At 41.6% G+C, this 13,668-nt stretch overlaps 2 protein-coding genes across 2 annotated transcripts in view; both read right to left on the bottom strand.

Moving 5' to 3' along the window:
- LOC121377552 (protein TsetseEP-like) overlaps positions 1-5,593 on the bottom strand; it is a 7,284-nt gene extending 1,691 nt beyond the window's left edge. The window contains exons 1-2 of the mRNA XM_041505597.1: positions 5,362-5,593; positions 1,688-2,387 (exon numbers count right to left, since the gene is read on the bottom strand). Of these exons, the coding sequence (XP_041361531.1) occupies positions 1,688-2,387; positions 5,362-5,384 (723 nt within the window). The 5' untranslated portion in view covers positions 5,385-5,593. The remainder of the gene's footprint in view (positions 1-1,687; positions 2,388-5,361) is intronic.
- Positions 5,594-7,943: 2,350 nt separating this feature from the next.
- Positions 7,944-13,668, bottom strand: part of LOC121377286 (cubilin-like) — a 61,377-nt gene continuing 55,652 nt past the window's right edge. Inside the window, exons 24-26 of the mRNA XM_041505222.1 lie at positions 13,193-13,317; positions 10,505-10,672; positions 7,944-9,027 (exon numbers count right to left, since the gene is read on the bottom strand). Coding sequence (XP_041361156.1) covers positions 8,075-9,027; positions 10,505-10,672; positions 13,193-13,317 — 1,246 coding nt within the window. The 3' untranslated portion in view covers positions 7,944-8,074. The remainder of the gene's footprint in view (positions 9,028-10,504; positions 10,673-13,192; positions 13,318-13,668) is intronic.

The following is a 13,668-nucleotide window of genomic DNA, read 5'->3' as shown; positions in this document are numbered from 1 at the left end:
GTTGTCAACCCCCCCCCCCCCCCCCGCCCCCGAATAAAATCCGGAAAGCATTATAGAAACTTAAAGAAAATTATCTTCTTAACCGTTTAAGGAGTTTTAGACCATTAACTACTCAGTTGCCCCCCCCCCCCAAAAAAAAATAAAATAAAATAAAATAAAAATAATAATAATAAATTAATAAATAAATAAATAAATAAAAATCATAGCTACGGCCCTGATATACAAACATGGATATTTTAAACAGGACAATATATTTAATCTGTAATACTAGTCGTTACAAACGTTTGTTAATCGAAAACATCTGACAATCAGGGCCGTACCCCCGGAGGGGGCATGGGAGTGCAGTCCCTCCCCCCCCCCCCCCCCCCCCTCCCCCCCTCCCCGAGAATCTCACTTTTAATTTTCTCCACAAAATAGCATACACATCTCAGGGTTTAATTTGTATAGGTTTTCATTTGTTTATAAAAAGTAGTGTCCCTTCTAGGATTTTTATCAGGTTACCGCCCTGACAATTCAGCAAATTCGGGATAGTTCCTTAAAAAGGAGGAACGCAAAACATATTTTTCTGCTCAAATGAATAATCACACTTAAGGCCACTATCCAAACGACCGTTTCGTTCGCGCGTTGAACGCGTAAATCTCGATTTGCTTAACCTAGTTTTCGCTTCCGCAATAAATTCAAAACAGGATGTACATGATCGTAAATGGGTTATGAAAAATGCAATAAGTTACTCAAAACAAATTCACGTACTCTAATAGATTACGTGGATTTGTGTTGCGTGCCTTATCAGACGGTTACATACATATTCAAATCCTGGAGGTCTTCACTGTGGCTATTGTGAGTGAAGACGAGATACGTCTGTTATAGAAGTAATAAGAAGATTCATGTTGTACTTATCTGGACATTTTGACAACCAATGGCCAGGACCGTACCTTGAGGTATTAGGAAACACCCCCCTCCTCTCCAAAAGAAACGAAACAAAACGAAAAGAAATAAAACAAAACAAACCAAATCAGAAACAAAGAAAAAATAAAGCAACAAAACAAACAAACAAACAAACAAACAAAAACAAACAGAAAAGAAAGACAAAACAAACTAACTAAAAAAAACCTAACAAACAAAAACAAAAATAAATAAACAAAATTCTCCAATATTTCAAGTTTATGATTTTTGAAATGCGATATGTGAAGAGAAATACCATTTTCAGCAACTGTCTACATTTCAACTTATTTTCGTGCTTATATCCAATTAAGGTTTAAGCACGCTGTCCTGGGCACACACCTCAGCTACCAGGGCTGTTTGTCCAGGACAGTGGGTTAGTTGTTAGTTGGTTAATGGTTAGTGAGAGAGAAGAGGGTGTAGTGGCCTTACACCTACCCATTGAGCCCTTAAGAACTTGCTACCAGCCTGTAGTCCGATGGCTTAACTACTGCGCCACCGAGGTCGGTAATTTTCTCGTTCCAGCCAGTGCGCAACGATTGGTATGTCAAAGACTATGGTATGTACTATCCTGTCTGTTTGATGGTGCATATAAAATATCCTTTGCTACAAACGAAAACAAAATGTTGAGGATTTCCTTTCAATACAATATCAGCAGTAACAACTGTTTGACATCCAATAGCCGAGGATGAATAAATCAATGTACTCTAGTGGTGTTAAACAAAACAAACTTTAACTTTTAACTTACCGGTAGATCTGGAGTCGGTGGAGGTCTGTCATTAACGAACACCTTAGCTTCCGTCTCTGTTCTCTTCCTGCGCTCGAAGTCTATTGGCGGATACATCACTTCCGTCTCTTCGTATCTTTGTCTCACTGGAACCGGCAACGGTGGTTCGGGAATCATCGGTTTTGGCGGTGTCGTCTGCGTCACTTCATCTCTCATCGCCTTCTTTGGAATCTCCGGTTTCCTCGCTGGCTCCGGCCTTCGGACTGGCGCTGGTGGTGGTGGTGGTGGCGGCGGCTTGGGTTCCGGTTTAACCTTTCTCTCTACCGGCGGTGGTGGAACCGGTTTTGGTTTGGGCTCCGGTTTTGGTTTCGGTTTCGGTTCAGTTTTGGCAGGAGGCGGCGGTTGCTTGGGCGGTTCCTTGGGTTTCTTTGGCAGGAATCTGGCCACCGCTTTCATCTTTTTCTTGCGTACCTCTCCTCTTTCCCAAGGCGGGACGTATTCTTTGTAGCGATATTCTTTCATTTTGTAATCTTTTATTTTGTAAGTGTCATTGTTTATTTTGCGATTTTCAGGAAGTTTGTATCGCTCGGGCTTCTTGGGTTCCAGGTGCACTTTGTAATCCCGAATCTTTGGGTTGTAAGTTTTTATTTTATCGTAGGAGTGAATTTTGTACTCCATGCGTTTCAGTCGGTCTCCCATATTGCACACTTTCGTAGTTGGCCTGAAAATAAGATATTAAACATTTTAAAATAATTACGCTCATATGGCATAGACAAAAACCACCACTTGAAAATGTACAATAATATGCGTTGAAATCAAAACAATATACGCTACTGAAAGTCTAAGAGAGGCCGTAACATTCTAAATACCGTATTTTCCCTCAACACTGTTTGTTTGTTTGTTTTGTTTAACGACACCGCTAGAGCAAATTGATTTATTAATCAACGGCCATTGGATGTCAAACATTTGCTAATTTTGACAGTCATAAAGAGGAAACCCTCGACATTTTTCCATTAGTACAAAGGTTTTTTATATGCACCATCCCACAGACAGCATAGCACATATCACGGACTTTGATATACCAGTCGTGGTGCACTGGCTAGAACGAGAAATACTAATTCCAAAAGTAGTTATGATAAAGTCGTAACAGTATGCAATCATGACTCACTGCCTTTTTTGTTTTGTCTACAGAATAGAACAGAACTTTATTGAACTCAGATCACCAAACGGTGATGCATTGGGGTCGTTTACAAACATATTATACAGACAGCTGCAGTAAACGCTTGACACAACTATAAACTATATATATACACACATATAATATACACAACATAACAGTGTTATAAGCAGTAGTATACTTTAGATGTTAACCATTACGTACTGTCTATAATTATTATGCTGTGTAGATATTTTTGAAAACAGAGTTAATCACATTTAGGAACATACATAATTTCTTTGTCGTTGATAGCTTTTTCGAATTAAATAATTGAGAGAATTTATAAGTATTGGGTCTGTCATAATAATATTTGTTTAGATATATGAATCTCTCATTTGCGAAATATGTACATTGAAATAAATAATGATATTCATCACCTAAAGTGGTGTTACAGAGAGGACATTTTCGTTCTAGTCTATCGATGTTTTGCCATCGGCCAGTTTCAATTGGTAGATAGTGATTACAAGTCCTAAATCGGCAATATATTGTTTGCAGTATTTCAAGTAAATATAGAAGATAATTTTAGCATGAAAGGCTCGATTTGAAAATTCTGTATGTGGAACATTTCAAATATGAATTTAAATTATCATTCCAAGCTTGTATATACTGATCTTGTAGTCTTTGACTTACAGTATGAGTGAATGCTTTCTTATTTGTAATATTTTGATTGAACCAATAATTTCCCAAGCCTAACATATTTAGGGTATTTTTTATCTTAATTAACAATTTAAATCTATATCCATGATTAATAGTTTCACATATCATGATTCTATATAATATTGCTGATATTTTAGAGGCCGTTCCAGTTATGAGCGAGGCCCAAACATTTAGCATCCTGGTTTGAATCTTAATACTTAGAGGGAAATCTCCCAATTCACCATAAATCATTAATCATCAAAAGAAGGAACGCAGGAAGGAAGGAAGGAACGAAGGAAGGATCGAACGAACGAACGAACGAAGGATCGAACGAACGAACGAACGAACGAAGGATCGAACGAACGAACGAAGGATCGAACGAACGAACGAACGAAGGATCGAACGAACGAACGAACGAACGAAAGAATGTTTCCAATGAATGGGTGAATAGTAACACCCAGAATTAAAACTACAGAGTTGATCTTGACTACAATAATATATGGTTCCAACTCCGTCTGTATGAGGACTGCCACTGTATAGAGAGTTTCAGTGCGGGTGGACTAAAACATATATTCAGGTTTCGTAAACAAAGGGGTGTCTAAATGCACAACATAATATTGTAAGCAAAGAACTGTAAACATTTCACCGAAATATTGCTCGTTATTTTAGGAAAGAAGTAGCTTTAAATGTAATGGTGATTCCAGTAAGAAACAACAACAACACAATTCTGAATGTATCAACGTCTTGACATGATGAACTGTTTTTAGTAATTTTAATAAAAGTTTATAAAGAATGCAATCAAATACAAGAACATTATATTGGCTGTTGTTTAATATACTCGCAGAAAAACGTCCCTCTGTTTATATTGCACAAGGTATATGTTTGCTACTAATAAATGGGGAAAAAAGTCAAATCGGCCTTGGTGGTGTCGTGGTTAAACCATCGGACATAAGGCTGATAGGTACAGGGTTCACAGCTCGGTACCGGCTCCCACCGAGAGCCAGTTTTAATGACTCAGTGGGTAGGTATAAGAACACAGTATCCTCTTCTCTCTCACTAACCGCTAACCACTAATAACTAACCCACTCTCTCGGACATACATCCCAGATAGCGAGGTATGTGCCCAGGACAGCGTGATTGAACCTTAATTGGATATAAGCACGAAAATAATTTGAAATGAAAAAAAAATTTGCTTTCATTGTAAACATTATGAGAGGATTTGTCATATTATGTGTCCATATGAGTTACAAATTTCAATCATTTACACACATTACATTTGTGTGACCATTATATTTTTGTGTGTGCGTGCATGCGTACGTGTGCGTGTATAAAAGTCGGAAATAATGTCTAAGTGTTATCTTATTATAATTAATTCGACATTGTTTTTGTTAGAGCTTTCCCTGCTTATGCTAATCTTCAAACTGTTGAATTAAAGTCATACGACTGAAGAGTAAAGCTTGCCAAATGATATGGAAGAGTATGGAAGAGAAAAGCTTATCAAATCATATCGAAGAGTATGGAAGAGTAAAACTTACCAAATGATATGGAATAGTATGGAAGAGAAAAGCTTAGCAAATGATATGGAAGAGTATGGAAGAGAAAAGCTTACCAAATGATATGGAAGAGTATGGAAGAGAAAAGCTTACCAAATGATATTGGAAGAGTATGGAAGAGAAAGCTTAGTAAATGATATGGAAGTGTGGAAGAGAAAAGCTTAGCAAATGATATGGAAGAGTATGGAAGAGAAAAGCTTACCAAATTATATGGAACAGCAAATCACTCTCCGATGGTATGTTTATAAAGCGCGTTCTTAATTCCAAAATATTGAAATAAAACTTCTCACCTGAATATGGATTTTTTCGTCATAGATCCATTATATAGCCGTGTAACTATCACTCCACGTTACGTGGATCCTGGATATCGCTACAACAACTTGTCAACATTATCGTACGATCGCGAACCACGCGGGTTTAATATGAAATGCTGGTATTCACAAAGGGTGAAAGTATTTTAATATAGATCTATGTGTTGTATTCATAATGGTATAACTACCACTGACTGCGAACAAGTGGGGCCATTCAAGGAAAAGGACGCCGCCACGGTTCATTTGGCGCTGATCAAATGTATTTTAGACCTGTTGACAATGTCGTCAGAATTTGTTAATAAATATGATGTATGATTTTTTGCAGTTGGTGTTTTGATAAAGATGATGCATTAGTCACGGAAGGGTATCGCGTATCAGCGAAGGTGAAACGAAACACAACACACGTGTGTACATACAGACAGAAAGACAGACAAACACAACGAAAGTACCTACATACACACCTAAACAACTGACACACACCATCATACATACACACATAAACAAATACAGGCACCACGTACATCGATATACAGACACACACATAGACACACACACACACAGAGACACATGTGAGAAGACCACACACACACATGCACACACACAACACACAGAGAGAGAGAGACATGAGGAGAGAGAGAAGAGAGAGAGAGAGAGAGAGAGAGAGAGAGAGAGAGGAGAGAGAGATACTATGACACTGAGATCGAGAGGGAGGGAGAGAGAGAGAGAGAGAGAGAGAGAGAGAGAGAGAGAGAGAGAGAGAGAGAGAGAGAGAGAGTGTGTGTGTGTGTGTGTGTGTGTGTGTGTGTGTGACACTGAGATCGAAAGAAAGAAAGAAATGTTTAATCTAACCACGCTCTCAACACATTTTATTTACGGTTATATGGCGTCAGACATATGGTTAAGGACCACACAGATTTTGAGAGGAAACCTGCTGTCACCACTACATGCGCTACTCTTTCTGATTAGCAGCAAGGGATCTTTTATTTGCGCTTCCCACAGGCAAGATAGCACAAACCATGGCTTTGTTGAACCAGTTATGGATCACTGGTCGGTGCAAGTGGTTTACACCTACCCATTGAGCTTTGCGAAGCACTCACTCAGGGTTTGGAGTCGGTATCTGGATTACAAATCCCATGCCTCGACTGGGATCCGAACCCAGTACCTACCAGCCTGTAGACCGATGGTCTAACCACGACGCCACCGAGGCTGGTAACATTGAGATCGAGACTCCTACATGAACACGTAAACATCAACACTATTACATATTAGTTTAACTTTGCGCTGTTAGTTGTTGTTTTGATTGTTTGTTTGTTTCTTTCTTTGCTTTTCTTTTCTTTGTTTTTTGGTGGGTTTGGTGGTGGTGGTGGTGGTGGGGGGGGGGGGGGGGTTCTGTGTTTGTTTTGTTTGGAGGTTTTTTTTTGTTACTGTTTTTTTTTTTTTTTTGTGGGGTTTTTTGTTGTTGATGTTGGGGGGTGTTTTTTTTTGGGGGGGAGGGAGATTTGTGATAAAATAATGAAACAAGCAATAGTTACTGGCGAGATGAACACATCAGTATTAAAATATATCTTTATTTATCAAAGTAGAAAAATAACCAGATAACAGACAGAACTATATTACGAGTATGGTTCACTATATGTTGATCATTATGTCACACATACAATCATCATAGTTTATAGGGACAGACCCTGATGTCAACCCATGGAAATTAACACTAAGTTTAGTTAATATATAAACCTGTAACACATTTGGATACAATTACAATTGAGTGAAACATGAGTCTGTGACTTTGAAATGGTGAAATACCCTCTAAAAATAGACTAAAACTCGACTCCATAACTATTACTTCTCAGAGGCACGTGCGTTTTTAAAAACATGAAAAATGCATTTTCTGATATTAAAACCACCAGGATGACCAAAAACATTTCGAATGTGCAAAAATGAATAATCTACGTACACGGTTTCTAAGTAAAGTATGAGTGCAGTTATCAAAACGGGCTATAATAGTAAAAAATATGCCCCAGTGATTAAAAACTAGGCTATGTCCTTTTAAAGGATATCTTGTCCATTGCACGTGATCATATTGTTTAAAAACAAAATTACTGGTAATAAATAAGATATCAAATTAAAATCATTTTGTATAATATTCAAGTTCTTTGTTAAATACCTTTCGCATGTCAGTTTACTGGAAGCGTGTAGACAATAGAATGGTCAACATTCTTTATATTATGCCTTTCACACGGGTCCAAGCATCTCATGATGATTTCTTTTAGGACTTGCAGTTCCAGCGTTGTCGTACATACTGTTTACTGGAAGAGTGTCCACAATAGAATGGTCATAATACTTAAAGTTTAGTTAATCTACAAACCTTCAAAAGACATTTGGATAAAGTTACAATTGAGTGAAACATAAGTCCGTGACTTTGAAATGGTGAAATACCCTCAAAAAACGGACTAAAACTCGACTCCATAACTGTTTCTTCTCAGACGCACGTGCGTTTTTAAAAATATGAGAAATGCATTTTGTGATAGTAAAACCACCAGGATCACCAAAAACACTTCGAATGTACGGAAATTGATAATCTAAACCATACAATCTAAGTAATGTATGATTTCAGTTATCAAAAACGGATATAATACCAAAAATATACCTTAGTGTTTAAAAACTAAGTAATGTCCCTTTAATATTATGCATTTTACACGGGTCCAAGCATGTCATAATGGGTTTTTCTAGGTCTTGCTGGCCCGGCGTTCTCGTACATACTGTTTCCCCGAGGACTGCTCACAGCAGATTGACCACCACCACCAGTAGGTGATGCTGGAGGAACAGACGCCAGAGTCTGTGATGACTCGTAGGATGGTGGTGCAACTGCTGACGACGACGACGGCGCTGTAGAAGGCGTCACAGCCTCACGCGCCTCGTATGCTGGAACCACTGAAGACGACGTCATGCTAGGATGAAGTGGGGAGTCGTACGCTGGGGGAGGTTGTGGAGGGTCTGCTGAGACAGACAGGTTAGTCCTGGACGTTGGTGGAGGAGGTGCTTGGGGAAGATTCAAGTCGTAGGGAGGCGGCGAGGACGACATCATCACGATATCGTCGGTTGGGTCCGACGGTTCGGCATATTCGTTGAGCGACGTCTCGGGGACCCGTGCCAGCTGCGCCGGCGGTCGTCTCAAACCGTGTACGCCGTTGTTCCGCTGGCCACCACTGGTGACGGGAACCAGGTATTCGGCAGCCGGGTACGACTCCGGGGCTTCCAGTGAGTCGAGCCGGGTCACGTGGTACGCAGACAGGAGACTGGAGTACGACGGCGGCGGATCCTCGTCGGGGGTGGTCAGGTACGCAGGGTTGGTGACGCCAGGGTAGGCAGGGGGTGGGGCGCCCATCATCATGTCATGACCGCCGTCACTGCCGCCGCCACCGACGTAGACGGGACTCATCACGAACACCGTGCTGTTGTGGCGGTTGACGATCACCGGCTCAGACGTCGGGTTCCTCGTCGACGATGATGACGATGATGAGGAGAATAAAGATGATCTGGTTCGACTGATGAGACACATGCACATGATGGTCAGCAGGAGAAGACCAATCACCCCACCCAGAACTCCGCCCACGATCACGCCAATACCACTGTCCGTACTCGCCGCTGTAACACAATATGATAATACTATTAAATGTAATACTGTTAAATGTAATGATATAATACTGTTAAATATAATAATATAATACTGTTAAATATAATAATGTTTAATATAATACTGTTAAATATAATATAATACTATTAAATATAATGATATACATTGTAATAATTTTAAATATAATAACATAATACTGTTAAATATAATATAATACTGTTAAATATAATGATATAATAATGTTAAATATAATAATATTCACGCCAATACCACTGTTCGTACTGACCGCTGTAACAGAATCATATAATACTATTAAGTACAATAATATACTGAGACAAACACATTTTAGTTTACAAGTGAGCCACATTCAGTGCTGTGAGTTTTACGCATTTCATTTTGTACTGGAAATCTTCCTGTACTTATACTGTTCTGAATGTATACGCAAAAACCTATGACCTAACTTGTATACCTCTTCTTCTACATCTGCCTCTGTGAATCTCTCCTGTCCCCCACCCAATATCCTTCCCCCTATCTCTGTCTCTCTCAGGACGGTCTCTGCCTGCCTGCCTGCCTGCCTGCCTGCCTGCCTGCCTGCCTGCCTGCCTGCCTGCCTGCCTGCCTGCCTGCCTGCCTGCCTGCCTGCCTGCCTGCCTGCCTGCCTGCCTGCCTGCCTGCCTGCCTGCCTGCCTGCCTGCCTGCCTGCCTCTCGCCTGCCTCTGCCTGCCTGCTGCCTGCCTGCCTGCCTCTGCCGGCCTGCCTGCCTGCTGCCTGCCTGACTGCCTGCCTGCCTGCCCTGCCTTCCTGCCTGCCTGCCTCTGCCTGCCTGCCTGCCTGCCTGGCCCTGCCTCCTGCCTCCTGCCGCCTGCCTGCCTGCCTGCCTGCCTGCCTGCCTGCCTGCCCATGCCCTGCCTGCCTGCCTGCCTGCCTGCCTGCTGCCTGCTGCTGCCTGCCTGCCTGCCTGCCTGGCCCTGCCTGGCCTCCGCCTGCCCTCTGCCTAGCCTCTGCCTGCCTGCCTGCCTGCCTGCCTGCCTGCCTGCCTGCCTGCCTGCCTGCCTGCCTGCCTGCCTGCCTGCCTGCCTGCCTGCCTGCCTGCCTGCCTGCCTGCCTGCCTGCCTGCCTGCCTGCCTCTCTCCCTCCCTCTCCTCTCTCTCTCTCTCTCTCTCTCTGATCTCCTCTCCTCTCTCTCTCTCTCTCTCTCCCTCCCTCTCCCTCTGGCTAGTGAGGTAAAAGGTTTGTATAGTAGTCTTAAACCTACTTGCCGAGTGTCACTAAAACAACGCTCTGGGTGGGAAGCCGATACCCACAACCAGTATGCCACGAACACCGGTCCTTGTAACCAGACGATAATCAATCATATTTATATACTTACCCTTGTTTGACAACCAATAGCCGATGTTGGGGGTTTTTCTCTGTATGTGTTTGTTTGTTTGTGTGTTTTTGCGTTGGAATTCATTCATTTGTAAATAAACTGATACACTGTGTACATACCAGCAGCAGGACGTTGTCCGCGCCGCACGGACGAGTATTCCAATCGGAACTTTCCGGCCTTGGACTTGTCGGACGTGAAGACGATGTAGACGTAACGCCCACGGCTTGTGTAACTCGGGGTGGACCGCCCACACCACTGGCCGAGAAGTCTGGACGAGGCGTCCTCACCTGCAATACAACAACATACTGTGAAATCACCTGTATTCATGGTCGTCTAGCCCCTCCAATCATTCTGAATCAAAAGTATTATTGGTAGTAAATCTTAAGGCGGAGGGGTTTTTTTTAAAGTTTGTTTTGTTTAACGACATTACTAGAGCACATTAATTTATTAATCATCGGCTATTGGATGTCAAACATTTCGTCATTTTTACATATAGTCTTAGAGAGGAAACCCGCTATTTTTATAAGTAGCAAGGGATCTTTTATATGCACCATCGCACAGACAGGATAGCACGCATTCTACTTGTAGAATGCAAGTAATTGCATTTCGGGACATCTAGTTTTCAAACTTTTACGGGGGAGCATATTCCAGAATCCACTAGAAACTTTGCTTTGAGCCCACGATCTCAGTCAGCCCCCCCCCCCCCCCCCCCCCCTCCCAAATGTATACTTGCTTCCTCTGTGCCAGTAAAAGGGTCGTTCAGAACTTCCCCGGAAATGAAGATGTTCAGAGGCGCATTTTCACGGCAAATGAGTTTTGTTGATTGTGGATGATTGTTTTTTTATTTATTTATTTCATTTAAAGGGGCACTTCAAAGGGAAAGGGGTAGGGTGGGCTCACGCAACTTAGCCAGCGCGCAGTGCAGTCCAAAAACACTTCGAATACTGATGATATGGTGTGAAGGAGTTTGTTTTGTTTGAAAGTTTGTTTTCTTTAACAACACCACTAGAGCACGCTGATTAATTAATCATAGGCTATTGGATGTCAAACATTTGGTAACTCTGACTCGTAGTCATCAGAGGAAACCCGCTACATGTTTCTTAATGCAGCAAGGAATCTTTTATATGCACTTTCCCACAGACAGGAAGCCACACACAACGGCCTTTGGACCAGTTGTGGTGCACTGGTTGGAACGAGAATAACCCAATGAGGTGAATGGATCCATCGAGGTGGTTCGATCCTGCGACGCAGCCACCTCAGGCGAGCGCTCCGAAACCGACTGAGCTGAATCCCGTCATTTGTGTGCAAGAGAGCTTAAGCAAGCTTTGTAAAATAGGCCCCTGGTAGAGGCGGATCTAGGGCCCCCCCCCCCCTAAATTTTGCGATAGTTATAAGTTTATTATATATCGATCTTAATTTTTTTACGATCCCCCTTCAAACCTCCCCCAAAGTTCCCTTGGTATTTCACCTCATATCACTGCCCCCCCCCCCCTTAATGAATTTTCTGGATCCGCCATTGCCTGGGGTCTATCTAACATAGGCTAAACTAAGTGGACTGACAGTACGAAAAGAATCTGGACACGATGATAGAGAAGAGCTAAATTTCGTCCCAACTAACGTAAGTCAAATCAATCAAATACTAGCTTCAATTTACTTTCGATGAACCGCCCCCCAAAATTATCACGTCTATTTATTTTGGATTACCTCATCGCCAACCCCTCCACAACCCCAACCCCGCCTGCTACCGACGATACCTGGTGAGATGCGTTTGCATTTGCCCCTTGTACATCCAACTCCCCATTTCATATCCTTTTTTTCCAGGGATTTCTAAGCGTCTTCTACTGTACGAAATCGTATAAACAATCGTTAGGCTATGATTCAGAACACTAGCACCAAACTTACGATTGTTTTTGCGTAATTTTATGCCGGCCTGTCAGCGCGTGCGCCTCCAACACCAATTGCTCTGCAACGTAAAACCCTCTCCCCTGAATGATAAAGATAAACCGAAAAACAGGACTTTTAACAAGACAATGAAACTTTTTGTCGTATTTATGACGGCTGGTGCTCTAACGATCCCTCTATACTCTATTGATTTTTTTTTTGTTGTTTGTTGTTTGTTGTTGTTGTTGTTAAAAAATGTAAACTCTACACCGTTATTGCCTGTTCCATATTATTATATATTTATATAACTTTTGTTTTGAGAATTATGGACTCCACAACTATTACCTTCGCTCAAGACAGGTGCTGCCCTTGGAACAGGATATGCTCTCCTTTCGTGAACATCTGATATCGTCACCGTTTTGGCAGTGGTTCAAGAGTGGTGATGGTAGTAATGGTGGTAATATATGGTAGTGACAGGGATGATGATGATGATGATTATGATGATGATGATGATCTTGATGGTAGAGGTGGCTGTGGCTGTGATGATGATAGTAGTAGTAGTGATGGTAGTGGTTGCCTTTTGTAGTAATTGTAGTAATGATGGATGGTGATGAAGATGATGATGATGATGATGATGTTGATGATGATGATTACAGAGGTGGCGGTGGCTGTGATGATGATAGTAGTAGTGATGGTAGTGGTAGTGATGATGGTAGTGGTGGCTGTTGTAGTAATTGTGGTAATGATGGTAGTGTCAGGAATGATGATGAAGATGATGATGATGATGATGGTGATGCTATTGATGTTGATATGGTGATAGTGATGATGGCGGTGGTTGTATACGAGGTTGTGTGAGGTTTTTTAGTGGTTGTGTTTCTGATTGTATTTGTATTACTATTAATAACAGTTTAGTTAGCCATACAAACCGTCATATACTCTGACGACGTCGTATCTGCAGTCATCACTCTCCTCTAGGTTTGACTCGACCACGGTGATGCGGACAACGTGACTAGGGTCTGCAGTTATGATTCTCCAGGTACAACGCGAGTCACTGGCAAACAAAAATGGATATCATTTGAATTGCCATAGCAAGAACAAAATTCAAAGTTCTGTCAATCTTTATCATTTCGTTGATCATACAGTTGTTATTGTTTTGTTTTTAGTAATTTTTACTGTTTGAATTTGCGATTTACTGATAAAAAACGTCAACTTTCAAATTTCACTTTTGACACCAATCGTCCTTCAAGATCTTAGGTGGTCATAAAACCTACTGTAATACTGAACTACCGGTTGTAATGTTTGCCCAATGAATTCACTATTATCATTTATTACCCATATGGGCTCAAATATACGGGGTAATATTTGTTCGATCTGTGAACAGTGTGCAGATTGGTTCTACGGC

Source organism: Gigantopelta aegis, chromosome 7, assembly GCF_016097555.1.
Source record: "Gigantopelta aegis isolate Gae_Host chromosome 7, Gae_host_genome, whole genome shotgun sequence".
Classification (NCBI taxonomy): domain Eukaryota; kingdom Metazoa; phylum Mollusca; class Gastropoda; order Neomphalida; family Peltospiridae; genus Gigantopelta; species Gigantopelta aegis.
This window is presented reverse-complemented; position numbering and strand designations above follow the sequence as displayed.